Source organism: Coenobita brevimanus, chromosome 60 (assembly GCF_032717465.1).
Source record: "Coenobita brevimanus isolate Jiangsu-jjx chromosome 60, ASM3271746v2, whole genome shotgun sequence".
NCBI classification, from domain to species: domain Eukaryota; kingdom Metazoa; phylum Arthropoda; class Malacostraca; order Decapoda; family Coenobitidae; genus Coenobita; species Coenobita brevimanus.
In genome coordinates this window covers 36,854,757-36,868,257 of record NC_137013.1, presented here as the reverse complement: position 1 = coordinate 36,868,257, position 13,501 = coordinate 36,854,757, and the positions used below count along the sequence as shown (strand labels likewise).

The window sequence follows — 13,501 nt, the reverse complement described above, 5'->3', positions numbered from 1 at the left end:
GAGTTTGCTGCCAGACGGGTGCTACGTGCCCGTCGTAGAGGTGGAGGAATGCAAGCAGACAGTTCAGAGGAGCAGTGGCCATTAAAGTAGCGATAGAAAAGAGATAAAGATGCAACAGTGCGGCGAAGAGACAGAGGTTGAAGGGAGTCAGTAAGAGGAGGAGAGTTAATGATACGAAAAACCTTTGACTCCACCCTATTGAGAAGACCTGTATGTGGGGAGCCTCCCCCACACATGAGAGTTGTACTCCACACAGGGGCGGATAAAACCCCTGTATAGAGTCAACAATTGTGCAGGGGTAAAGAAAGAGCGGAGTCGGCTTAGCACACCCAATCTCTTGGAAGCAGATTTTACAAGAGATGCAATATGATCTTTCCAAGATAAGTCCCGAGTAAACGAAACCCCAAGCATGTTCAACGATGATGCAGGATTAAGCTGAATATTATTAAACATTAGTGGGTATACCTGTGGAAGACTTTGTCGGGTTGATAGGTGTAAGAACTGAGTCTTATATGCATTAAAGACAACCATATTATTTTTACCCCAGTCAGAGATATGAGCCAAGTCAGACATAAGGTGTGCCATAGCCTCATCCCTTGTTTCTTGAAGTAACTGTTGAGATGGGCGTTGCGGGAACCGAATGGAAAGGTGAAGGGTGGAGTCATCAGCGTATGAGTGGATAGGGTTAGATGTACAGCTTAGAAGATCATTGATGAATAAAAGGAAGAGAGTAGGTGATAGGACAGAGCCCTGAGGAACACCACTGTTGATAGAACTAGGAGAAGAACAATGGCCGTCTACAACAGCGACAATAGAACGACCAGAAAGGAAGCTAGCGATGAAGGCACAGATAGAAGGATAGAAACCGTAGGAGGGCAGTTTGGAAATTAAAGATTTATGCCAGACTCGATCGAAAGCCTTTGAGATGTCAAGTGCAATGGCAAAGCTTTCGCCAAAGTCCCGAAAGGAGGATGACCAGGAGTCTGAAAGGTAGGTGAGAAGATCGCCAGTGGAGCGTCCCTGACGGAACCCATACTGACGATCGGAAAGAAGGTTGTGATAGGAAAGATGCCTTAAAATTTTTCTATTAAGAATTGACTCGAAAACTTTTGAAATACAGGACGTTAAAGCAATTGGACGATAGTTGGAGGGTTGGGAGTGGTCACCCTTCTTTGGGACTGGCTGAATGAGAGCAAACTTCCAGCAAGAAGGAAAGGTACAAGTTGACAGACAAAGGCGAAATAGTTTGCCTAGGCAGGGTGTAAGCACAGAAGCACAGTTCTTGAGAACAACAGGAGGAACCCCATCAGGCCCATATGCCTTGTTAGTACTGAGGCCAGTGATGGCAGAAAATACATCAACTGAAGAAATTTTAATGTCAGCCATAAGGAAGTCAGAGGGGGAAGTGATGGAGGAACAGCACCGGAATCGTCTAAGGTGGAATTGGAGGAGAAAGTCTGTGCGAAGAGATCTGCTTTATCAGTAGAAGAAATAGCTACAGAACCATCAGAGTAGAAAAGAGGAGGGAAGGATGATGAGGTAAAGTTGTTAGAAAGATTTTTGGCAAGGTGCCAGAAGGAGCGGGAAGAATTCGAGTTGGAGAGTTGAGAGCATTTAGTATGGATGAAATTATTTTTAGTAGAGCGAAGAACAGACTTAGCACGATTCCGGGCAGAAACGTAAAGATTATGTGATTCAGGGGTGGGTTGGCTCCGGTACCTTTTGTAGGCCTTCTCCTTGTTGCGGACAGCATTAGAACAAGCGTGATTAAACCAAGGCTTTCTTGGGTAGTGTGATGAGTAAGGATGGAAATTTGGAGGGTGAAGTGCTTGAAAGGGTACAACAAGGAAGAAAGGTTGCTGGTTCCTTGAAAGCAGTGATAAGACACAGGGAAGTGAGCATGGAAGTGAAAAAGTTACTACAAGACAGTATTGTGATACCAACTCTAACTTATGGAAGTGAAGCTTGGACGTTGATGGAAGGACACAAGTCAAGAGTGAGAGCAGTGGAAATGAGTCATTTAAGAGGAGCCTGTGGAGTCACATGGAGAGACAGGCTGACAACTGAGGATATAAAGGAGCGTTGTGGTGTGGATGTGGATGTGATAGGAAGTGTTATGAGGAACACACTGAGGTGGTTTGGCCATGTGGAGAGGATGGAAGGTGAGAGACTGACGAGGAGAGTGTGTGTGAGTGAGGTGGAGGGGGGGAGAGGGAGGGGAAGGCCGAGGATGAGATGGAGGGATGGAGTGGAGAGGTATATGAGAGAGAGGGGTGTGAGTTGGGAACAGGGCAGTGAAATGGCAGGGGGCAGGGTGACGTGGAGGTGATTTGTTTGTGGCCACCACATACGGGATTGAGGCGTCTGGCAATAGATAGACAGACGATATAAAATGTTATTAAAGCTTTCATAATTAATAATATATATAATGGAAAGTAATAGGCACTCTAGGAGGGAATTATAACTTTTAAAAAATAAACAAAATACTGCAGTATAGCCTCCAAGTTCTCCATTCAGCTCGTTCTGTATCAGAAAAAACGTTTTGTACCTGATTCCATCGGCAGGAATCCAGTGTTGCCGACAAAATCCTCGGCAGCTACCACAGTTTCGTGGGCAGTTACCACGATTTCTTCAGCAAACCATGGTTTCAGGTAGTGTGTGATACCCCCTTAAAAGTATCCCTCAAAGGGTCAACCGTGGAAACTCCAGCAATGCACCTCCCACTAGACCCATGATATAACATATCTGCTTAGCAATATGGCTTAGGGGAATACTACCCCATTGTTACCACTGAGGTCAGTGGGGGACGTAAGCACTCCCTCACCTCTCCACCAAAGTTGTAGTTCTTGGCATTGAGTAGGCCAACAAGTGTGGTGTAAATGGTTGTCTTCTCAGGCATCTTAACAGCACAGTCAATGAGGATCTTCAGGATCTTGCTCTTGTAGTTGTTGATATCAGCCTCAAGTACACTGGCCAGGCCCTCCAGGTTGCTCTCCAGGGATGATGTACTCTGGGGTTAGGATGGATGTTTATATACGGTAGGTTTTAAAGTTTAGATCATTAGAGATTATAAATAAATCTACCTACCAATCCAAGGCTGGATAAAGTGTAAAGAGCTGGAACAATTAGGATGCTGTTAATGTATGGCATACAACAGGGATGCTCAACCAGTGGCCCATTTGCTTATTACGGCCAGTTTGCAATTTTCAACTGACCCCTTCCCTAAATTAAATCTATATAGTATCCCATTTCCATCTGTATTAAAGACACTGCTGTCCAAATTTTAGCCAGCAATACTTACTCATTTACATTTCTTCAGTGTTTTTAGAGTCTGTGAAACAAGGATCATGATTCAGTTATAGTGAAACACTACACTAATGCTTTACTGCAGTAAGTTATTTTCTGGTTAGGAGAAACTGGCCAAGAATGAAAAATATTAACTGCTTGGCTGAGAAGTCTAGGCAGGTAGTCACTCAGGGAAGTACAAACTTAAAAACTTTTAGTTTACCGTATGAGGTTTACAGTAATACATTATCAGTTTATCACTCTAGTGTAGTATAGGTGTTAGACTGTTAATACAGTGCAGTATATAAATCACTACCATAACCCCTTCAATTCTATACCGTAGCTGTCTATTTCATTCTTGCCATTTCCCAATGATCTTATAGTGATTACAACAATGCCAAAGTAATGAAGGGGTTAATGACAGCTACATTTAACACCTTAAGAATGAAATCTCTCCAATTAAGAATATAATTGGCTGAGGGTATCATGAATATGAAAAAGATGTATTCAGAAAGAAGGGGTTACCATAATTAATGAAAGCGAATGTTCACGTAGCTGAGGCTTCATTATCTGAGGAGCTTAAAAGGTCATTTGGTATGAAGTTCGGCTGCTCCCATCTTCATAATACATAGAACAGTTGTGATCTGAATACAAATAATGACTAATATGCAGGTCACCTAATGATATTTGGGCATACCTTCCTGCCCTGCCTGTATGAGTCTATTACAAACATGCTTCCCTAAACTTGGTGTGACATGTCTTTTCCCCTGATACAGTAGTATGCCTCATCATCTCACTCATGGGGTAAAGCCAATGAAATATGAAGAGGTAAGAAATACAGTTATGACAGCTGTTCATTATGTTCCTTGTACAGTAGGCACTCTTTGTTTCATGTTTTTGTATTTAACATTGTATCATTATCACGTTGCTGATGAATTAAAGTTCTTTTCACATAACTTACTCTTGCTCTTAAATCATATTTAAGTTGCTTTGAAGTCATAAATGTTTTGTGCTTTTTATATTACATCTATCTATCTACTGCCAAACACCTTAATCCCTTATACAGGGTGGCCACAAACAAATCACCTCCACATCACCCTGTCCCCTGCCATTTCACTGCCCTGCTCCTGATTCACCCCCCACCTCTCTCATATACCTCTCCATTTCATCCCTCCATTTCATCCTTGGCCTTTCCCTCCCTCTCTCCCCCTCTACCTTGCTCACATATACTCTCCTCATCAGTCTCTCACTCTCCATCCTCTCCACATGGCCAGACCACCTCAGTATGTTTCTCCTGATGCTTCCTATCACATCCACATCCACACCACAATGCTCCTTCACATCCTCATTTGTCAGTCTGTCTCTCCATGTGACTCCATAGGCTCCTCTCAAATAACTCATTTCCACTGCTCCCACTCTTGACTTGTGTCCCTCCAACAACGTCCATGCTTCATTTCCATACATTAGAGTTGGTATCACAATACAGTCATGTAATAACTTTTTCACTTCCATGCTCACTTTCCTGTTTCTTATCACTGCCTTCCAGGAACCAGCAACCTTTCTTCCTTGCTGTACCCTTTCAAGCACTTCACCCTCCAAATTTCCATCCTTATTCATCACACTACCCAAGCACTTAAATGTACTCACATTTTCCATTATTTCATCATCCAACCTCACTGTATATTCACTGACTTCATCTCTCTCAAAGACCATCACTTTACTCTTCCCTACATTCACCTATAGATTCTGTTTCTTACACACTCTCCCAAACTCATCCACCAAGCCTTGCAGCTCCCCTTCGTCTTCACTTAACAACACAGTATCATCTGCAAACAACAGTACAGGGAGTTTCCAAACACTGCCCTCTCTCATTAGGGCCACTCCAAAATCCACTGCCCTACCTTGTATCTCTTTAATAAGCCCATCCATATACAGAATGAACAACTATGGAGACATGACATCCCTGTTTCAACCCAACCTTCAAATAGAAAAACTCACTCAGTTCACTATCCACACACACTCCAGCCTTAGCACCCTCATACATACTCTTCATGGCATTCAACAACTTCCCATCTACTCCATATATTCTTAATACTTTCCATAATCCTTGTCTATCCACCCTGTCATATGCTTTCTCCAAATCCATGAAGGTCACATACAACTTCTTTCCCTTCTCTAGAAACTTTTTCACTAAAGATCTAAGAATGAATATCTGATCTATACAACCTCTTCCCTTCCTAAAGCCTCCCTGTTCTTCTCCAACTAATTCTTCTGTTATTTCCCTAACTCTGTCAGTAAGTATCCTACCGTATACTTTTCCTATTACACTAAGAAAACAAATGCCCCCATGATTACCACACACTTCTTTTTCCCCTTTCGCATTATCTATCTATCTATCTATAGCCCGCGCCCTAATCCCGCAAAGGGTGGCCGCAGGCAAAACGCCTCCAAGTCGCTCTGTCGCCCACCGGTTGACTACCCTCCCCCCAACTCACCCCCCCTTCCCTCATATACCTCTCAACTCCATCCCTCCACCTCATCCTTGGTCTACCCCTCCCTTTCCCTCCCTCCACCTCACCCACATACACCCTTTTAGTCAGTCTTTCATTCTCCATTCTCTCCACATGTCCAAACCACCTCAGTGTATTTCTCCTAATCTTCTCAATCACATCCACATCCATCCCACAACGTTCCTTCACTTCTTCATTTGTCAACCTGTCCCTCCATGACACTCCACAGGGTTGTGTGATGTCTCCATGGCTGTTTAATATATACATGGATGGGGTTGTAAAGGAGGTGCACGGTAGGGCAGTGGATGTGGGGATGGCTCTAATGAATGAGGGTGAGATTTGGAAGATTCTGGTGTTGTTGTTATTAAGAATATATGGAGTGGAGGGGAAATTGTTGAGTGCTGTGAAGAGTAGGCCTATGTACGAAAGAGCTAGGGCTATGGTGCGAGTGGATGGTGAGCTGAGTGAGTTCTTTGATCTCAATGTGGGACTGAAACAGGGTTGTGTGATGTCTCCATGGCTGTTTAATATATACATGGATGGGGTTGTAAAGGAGGTGCAGGGTAGGGCAGTGGATGTGGGGGTGGCTCTAATGAATGACGGTGAGATTTGGAAAATTCCAGTGTTGCTGTTTGCTGATGATACAGTATTGTTGAGTGAAGATGAATGGGAGTTGCAAGATTTGGTTAATGAATTCGGGACAGTGTGTAGGAGGAAGCTGAAAGTTAATGTAAACAAAAGTAGAGTTATGGTGTTTGAGAGGAATGAAGTCACAGAATGTACAGTGAGGCTGGATGGTGAGGATATGGAGAGTGTGAGTGCATTCAATTACTTGGGTAGTGTGATGAGTAAGGATGGAACTTTGGGGGATGAAGTGCGTGAAAGGGTACAGCAAGGAAGGAAGGTTGTTGGTTCACTGAAAGCAGTGATGAGAAATAGGGAGGTGAGTATGGAAGTTAAGAAGCCACTGCATGATAGTATTGTGATCCCCACCCTGACGTATGGAAGCGAGGCGTGGACCTTGCTAGAGGGGAACAAGTCAAGAGTGAGCGCAGAAGAAATGAGTTACTTGAGAGGAGCATGTGGAGTGACATGGACGGACAGGTTGACGAATGAAGAAGTGAAGGAACGCTGTGGGGTGGATGTGGTTGAGATTAGGAGAAATACACTGAGGTGGTTTGGACATGTGGAGAGAATGGAGAATGAAAGTCTGACTAAGAGGGTGTATGTAGGTGAGGTGGAGGGAGGAAGAGGGATGGAGTTGAGAGGTAGGCCTATATGAGGGAGGGGGGGTGAGTTGGGGGGAGGGTAGTCAAATGGTGGATGACAGAGCGACTTGGAGGCGTTTTGTCTGTGGACACCCTTTGCGGGATTAGGGCGTCGGGCTATAGATAGATAGATAGAATCAATCCCTCACTACAAAACCATACCTTCTCTCCAACACGGATGATGAGTGACTCCAGGCGATCTTCAATCTCTACCACATCCGTCCTCCTTCGCTTCCGATCACGACTTGAGTCTATAGAGATTGAGAAAAAAAATCAGATAACTCATCGTGATATGTAAGTGGTACTAAGAATACCGTACAGAAACCAATGCTTATAGTGCACTAAAATGATGAAAATGTAATTTTCTAACAAACACGGCTTTCATGTGCTGTTAAACTTCTGAAAAATTAACCATCTTTGTTTTGTCAATGTCCTACCGGTAGGTATATATCATACAAAAAACTGTCAGGCTGATCATATTAAACAATATTCACATTATTAGGCCTTAATGTATAACTGCCTGCCCCAGGCTAACAGTTACCGAAAATCGGCTCCACTACCACTACATAAGCTTTCTAAAACTCATAAGAAAAAATTAAAAGGTGATAATTTCCTTGTATAAGAGCCTACTCATACACTTGGGCTCTTCCTTTTACTCCAGTCTTAACCCAGGCTAGGCGTTCTTTACCTTAAACATTCCCTTCCACAGCACTATAATTATATAATCAAGCTCCCTTACCGTAATCGGACATCTCGTCGAACTTTCGGCGACTCATTTTGGATTATTTCTCTGGCAGGGATGCAGGATAACAGAAATGTATGGGATGACGCCACCTCACCCACGGGTCGCCACCATAGTCATACAAACTACACCAGCTCGACTCACGGTCTCTCTCTGGGGACGGTCGCTATCAGTATCCCGTTAACCAAATATTTACACTACGGCTAGATATTATATAAACAGAGGAGTCATTTGATTTTCATGGCCTAGTAAAATAATTTTTATAATTGTTCTACGCTGAATCGCTGCCACAACACGACACTTTAGTCTGACCGAACAGCCCCAACTTTTTTTTTAGTAATGTGACCTGCCTCATCTATATGCTTCTCACATGCTTAATTACCCCTATTGGGCGTAATTTATCTAAAATCTGACGCAGTTTGACCTTTGAAATGTGCTGATATGAAGTAAATTATTGTCCATCTTTGATGAATTCGAACAAACCCAAAGCACATCATGTAATAAGACTGGATCTCAAGTTGACGGAAAGTAAACAATCAAATCTCTTATAATCTTATGTTTGGTTTCTGAGTCTATAGTGCCAGTTCACGATGGGAGTGCCAAAAATATCCTGAATTTTGCCAGGAGTCGTTCCCACGAGAAGGGCTGAGAATGTTCTCGAGGCCCTGACGCTTCACACGCCATTTATTTATATGCTAGACACGAGAACCGGACTTCAGGACCTGGCAATTCCCGCTGAGGCTTGAGCGAGGTAGCAGAACCAGACCCGCTGACTCACAACACTGTACGGTAAAATACTTTTGTTTTAATGAATTAATTATAGTATTTATGGTCCACGTGCAAGTTGAAATTAATGTTTTATTGACCAAGTGATTCATAATGATGGAGAACCTGTAATCCAGTTGTAGGAAAACATGCTAAAGAAAATGAAAAACGCAGCTGATAAAGTTCTGCTAAAGACGTTTAAGAAGTAACAGAATATGTTTATGGGACAACCATGGATGAACCAAGAAATAGATGTGATTAAGATGAGGAGAAAGATTAATAAAAAAAGAAGAAATGCAAGTGAAAGAGCTGGTAAGGAAAGATTAAACTGAATGTATTTAAAAATACAAAGTCCAACAAATGATACAAGAAGAAAGATGGAAACATGAAGTAAAAATGACAAAAGAATTAAAAGAAAGTGGTGACAGAAGCAACATGTTATGGAAACACATAAACAAACTAAAAGGAAAAAATGAAGTGGACAGAAGAGTTAAAATATTTAAAGAGGATAACAGTACAGTACTATACAATTAGAAGTTCTGGAGCAGGAACTGGATGAATTTTGGACAAAAATATATCAAAAACATCCAAACAACATAAATTACTGGAATAGTGAAGAAAGGAAAAGATATACAAATGAAATCAAAGCAGAAATCAACACAGAACTAGAAAATTGGGAACATCCAGACATGGCCTTGAAAATAAGACACAACACTGGCGCATATAAAGAAGCATTGTGGTGTGGATGTGGATGTGACAGGAAGCGTTAGGAGGAACTCCCTGAAGTGGTTTGGCCATGCAGAAAGGGTGGAGGATGGGAGGCTGACGAGGAGAGTGTATGTGAGTGAGGTGGAGGAGGGGAGAGGAAGGGGGAGGCCGAGGATGAGGTGGAGGGATGGAGTGGAGAGGTATGTGAGAGACGGGGGTGTGAGTTGGGAGCAGGGCAGTGAAATGGCCGGGAACAAGGCGACGTGGAGGTGATTTGTTTGTGGCCACCCCGTTAGGGATTAAGGCGTCTGGCAATAGACAGATAGAGAGACAATGGCAGATAACAATATAAATAGAGAAGAGGTGATTGCTCAGTTGAAAAAATAAAAAGGCATCAGGTCCTGACAATCTAAAGCCAGAGTTCTTCAAAATAATGCTAAAAAGTGACATATGCATTAACACTTTAACTAAGTGTTACAAAAAAGACTCTTGAAGAAGGTGAGATACCAGACTCATAGAAAACTTCTAATACATTGCTTTTCCCCCAAACAAATAAACCATTGATAAAAGACTTTAGACCAATAGACCAAACAGGAATCACTTTAAAAATATTTATGGCAGTATTAAAAGAATAGGAAAACACATTAAGGCGAACAGTGAAGGTAAAGAAGGGCAGGCGGGCTTTACAACAAGCCGAAGGATAGAAGATAACTTAATGATATTAAGATATTGTATCAAAATGTGTTATGTAGAAAAAACACCATTGATCGTGACAGTAGTAGACTTCTCTAAGGCGTATGACTCTATCAAAAGAGAAGAGATAATTGAGGTACTGAAAATCTTCAAAGTAAGTGACACTGTGGCAGAAATTTACAAAGATAAAACAAAAAAACACCTTGAGGCTGAACAAATGCTAAAAAAAACAAATAATGGTAATGAGTGGTATTAGACAAGGATGCACTGCATCAACAAATTTGTTTAAATTGATTACTTATGAATTACCGTTACTAAATAAATTAGAAAAGAAAAATACTGGCTATAAAGACGCTAAATTTAGGTTAAATACATTATTTTTTGCCGATGATGGGATACAGTTGTCAAGGTCAGTGGTGGAGGCAAAACAGAATGATACGTTTTCGTTTTTGTTTTCAAAGGCTCCAACATGCTTGCATGTGTCGGCCTTTCACCTAATGGCGGCTCTCCACGCTGCACGATCCATTGCAGCCTCCCTGTTCAGTCCCTTAACCCTGAGGTCACACTTAATGACCTCGTCCCATGTCTTTCTCAGTCTACCCCTCATAACCCCACCCCCAATATTAACACTTCTCACCTTCCTCACCCAATTATCATCCCCCATCCTCTCCACATGTCCAGACCATCTCAATCTACCCCTCCTCATCACAACACCAATACACTCCAGTCCCATCCTACCTCAACTCTTCCATCTTAAACCCAGCCCCTCCAGGCCTTGGACGCAGGGATGCACTGCACATCCACCTAATCATTGTCATTTTTGTATGTCTGAGCCAGCGAATATCTTCCTCCTTCACTGCCCAGGTCTCACTACCATACAGCATTACACTCCTAACACATGCTGCATACAAAGACCCCTTAGCACATAGGGAGAGTCCTCTCAATGTCAGGAGAGGCAAGAGCTCCCTGAACTTCTTCCAACCACTTCTCACCCTAGCCACAGAACTAGCTCTAGCCCCACCTCCAGCACACAACATGTCTCCCAAATAACAAAACTCTTCCACACACTCAAGAGATTCACCAGCAAGCTCAATCCTTTCACGTCTGACAATCTCCACCTGCTCACCCCGACACGCCGTACACATAAAATCATCATTATGTCGCAGTCTACCTCTAATACCACTACCTCTCTTATGCACCCATTTATCACACACACCGCACAAGATGGAATTACTTCCCATGCCCTTGTGGCAAACTGCACATGGCCACTCTCCCTCGTCTTTGACAGTACCGCCACCAGCCCTAGATATCATCACTTTTGTTTTATCTGCATTTACCCTTAAACCCTTGTGCCCCATACCATCTCTCCACTTCCTAAACCTTTTCTCCGCCTCCCTTTTGTTCTCTGCAATCAACACCAAATCATCAGCATACAACAACTCCCACAAGATTCTGTTTCTAAAGTCACGTGAAAGGGCTTCAAGTACCATGATAAACAACATGGGACTCAAGACTGACCTCTGATGCACGCCAACATTCACGGAAAACTCATCACTCAAATCTCCATTCACTCTTACCTGGGTGTGAGCACCCACATACATAGCCATAACCACCCTAACCAGCCACTCCTTCAAGCCAAGCTTTCTCATTGCCCACTTCACCACCTCTCTAGGGACTCTGTCAAAGGCCTTTTCCAAATCAACAAAAACAAAATAAAGATCCCTTCTCCTACCAATATATTTTTCCTGAAGCTGTCGAACAATGAATATAGCATCAGTGGTCCCCCTACCTGGCATAAACCCGAACTGCATTGCATCAATATTCACTCTTTCTCTAATCATACCTTCTAAAACTCTCTCCATTACCTTCATTATCTGATCTACGTTTAAAAGATATAAGTATGAAATATGGGCTACACATTAATAACCTGAAAAGTAAAATCCTAATTTTCAACATAAAGGATAAACCAAAGGAGACTGAAAATAATGAAGTGGTGGAAAACATAAAATAACTCAGAATAACTATCACAGATGAGAGAGAGTGCTTTAAAAACCATAAACAGAGTGTGTTAGAAAAAGCTTGAACATTGGCAAATCAAACATATTTTGTTATTTTGAAAAGTTGTAATAAACTTCAAAGAGGAAAAACTTTTTGGAAGTCAGTGGCATTACCAAGTATATTATATGGGGCTAATGTGATAAATTTAACAAAATTAGATATTAGAGATAATCTGTATATCCAAGGAATCATCAAAGAGAATACAAATCATTTAGTCAAAAAAATAATTGAAATGAACAAAGAAAATCCCAAAACTAAATGGATGAAAGAATGCAAAATGTATATGAGAGAGCTGAACATAAATTTTAACAAACTTGTGATAATGAAAAAAAGAAGAATTACTCTCTATCTATCTATTGCCAGACACCTCAAAGAATTACTAAACAGGATATATAAATGGGATGAAAAATGTTGACCATCGTCCACTCACCTGATGTAATGCTGCCTACTTCTTCCTTAGCCTTTATCATTCTTTTTCTGTGCCTGCTCTCCTCTCTTCCTATTTCTCCCATCTTTCCTGTCACTACTTAATGCTTTTCTTTCCATTACAGGTGGCTTTACATTGAGTGACAAGCCAAATGGTTTCCTGTAAGCCAAGAAACCATTTACAACGCTGGGTGGTAACCATATAACCAAACCATACGTGCTCCCTACGTGTCAAGTGGGTTGGTGGAGGGTTAGTGCCCCTCCCTGTAAAACAAATAACTCAGAGTCAAATGGCCACCCCGTGTGGGATTATGGCGTCTGGCAATAGATAGATAGATAGAAAAATGTTGGAAATCGGATATGGAGGATAAACAAAGCTGAAATATTTACAGAAAATGGAAGAAAATTCTAGGGCAAGAAGAAAGCATACATACATGACAACACACCAGAATCAGTTACATTCTTTAAATGCCGAACATTCGAAGAAACTCACTGAACCTAAACGATAATAGACACACCAACCAGGAAACTAAATGCCCATTTTGTGACACTGATCCAGAGAACCTAGAATATTTTATACTGGACTCTGCAAAGTATTCTCAAAAGAGATCACTTTTAAGAGAACTACAACAACCATACAAAGAAAATAACCAAGATTTAATTGGTGAAATTCAATTCAACAGGGAAAATATTCAAGAGGTAAAAAAAACTCTACATGACTTTTGGAAAATAAGGTACAAATATACACGGGTAAATAATTGATATTCTGAAGAAAGTTGAAAACATTATATAAAAAGAAAATACAGTATAGACAGACACTGTATATACAATCTAACAATGAAGAAGCACCGTTGTAAAGGCTAAGCTTCTGAACACCATCGCATTGCATGAACCATTTCATGATTAAAAAGTATATACTGGACTGCCAGTGTATTAGGGGCTGATTTCCATATACACAGTATATATATATACAGTATATATATATATATATATATATATATATATATATATATATATATATATAAAATACTGTTTTTTAAAACCCT

General features: G+C 41.5%; 2 protein-coding genes across 2 annotated transcripts in view; one reads left to right on the top strand and one right to left on the bottom strand.

Moving 5' to 3' along the window:
- Cbp80 (Nuclear cap-binding protein subunit 1) overlaps nt 1-7,914 on the bottom strand; it is a 35,487-nt gene extending 27,573 nt beyond the window's left edge. The window contains exons 1-3 of the mRNA XM_080275025.1: nt 7,803-7,914; nt 7,226-7,314; nt 2,825-3,010 (exon numbers count right to left, since the gene is read on the bottom strand). Coding sequence (XP_080131151.1) covers nt 2,825-3,010; nt 7,226-7,314; nt 7,803-7,839 — 312 coding nt within the window. The 5' untranslated portion in view covers nt 7,840-7,914. The remainder of the gene's footprint in view (nt 1-2,824; nt 3,011-7,225; nt 7,315-7,802) is intronic.
- Nucleotides 7,915-8,404: 490 nt separating this feature from the next.
- Nucleotides 8,405-13,501, top strand: part of unc-45 (unc-45 myosin chaperone) — a 34,252-nt gene continuing 29,155 nt past the window's right edge. The window contains exon 1 of the mRNA XM_080274864.1: nt 8,405-8,594. The gene's annotated coding sequence lies outside the window, so the exon portion shown is untranslated. The remainder of the gene's footprint in view (nt 8,595-13,501) is intronic.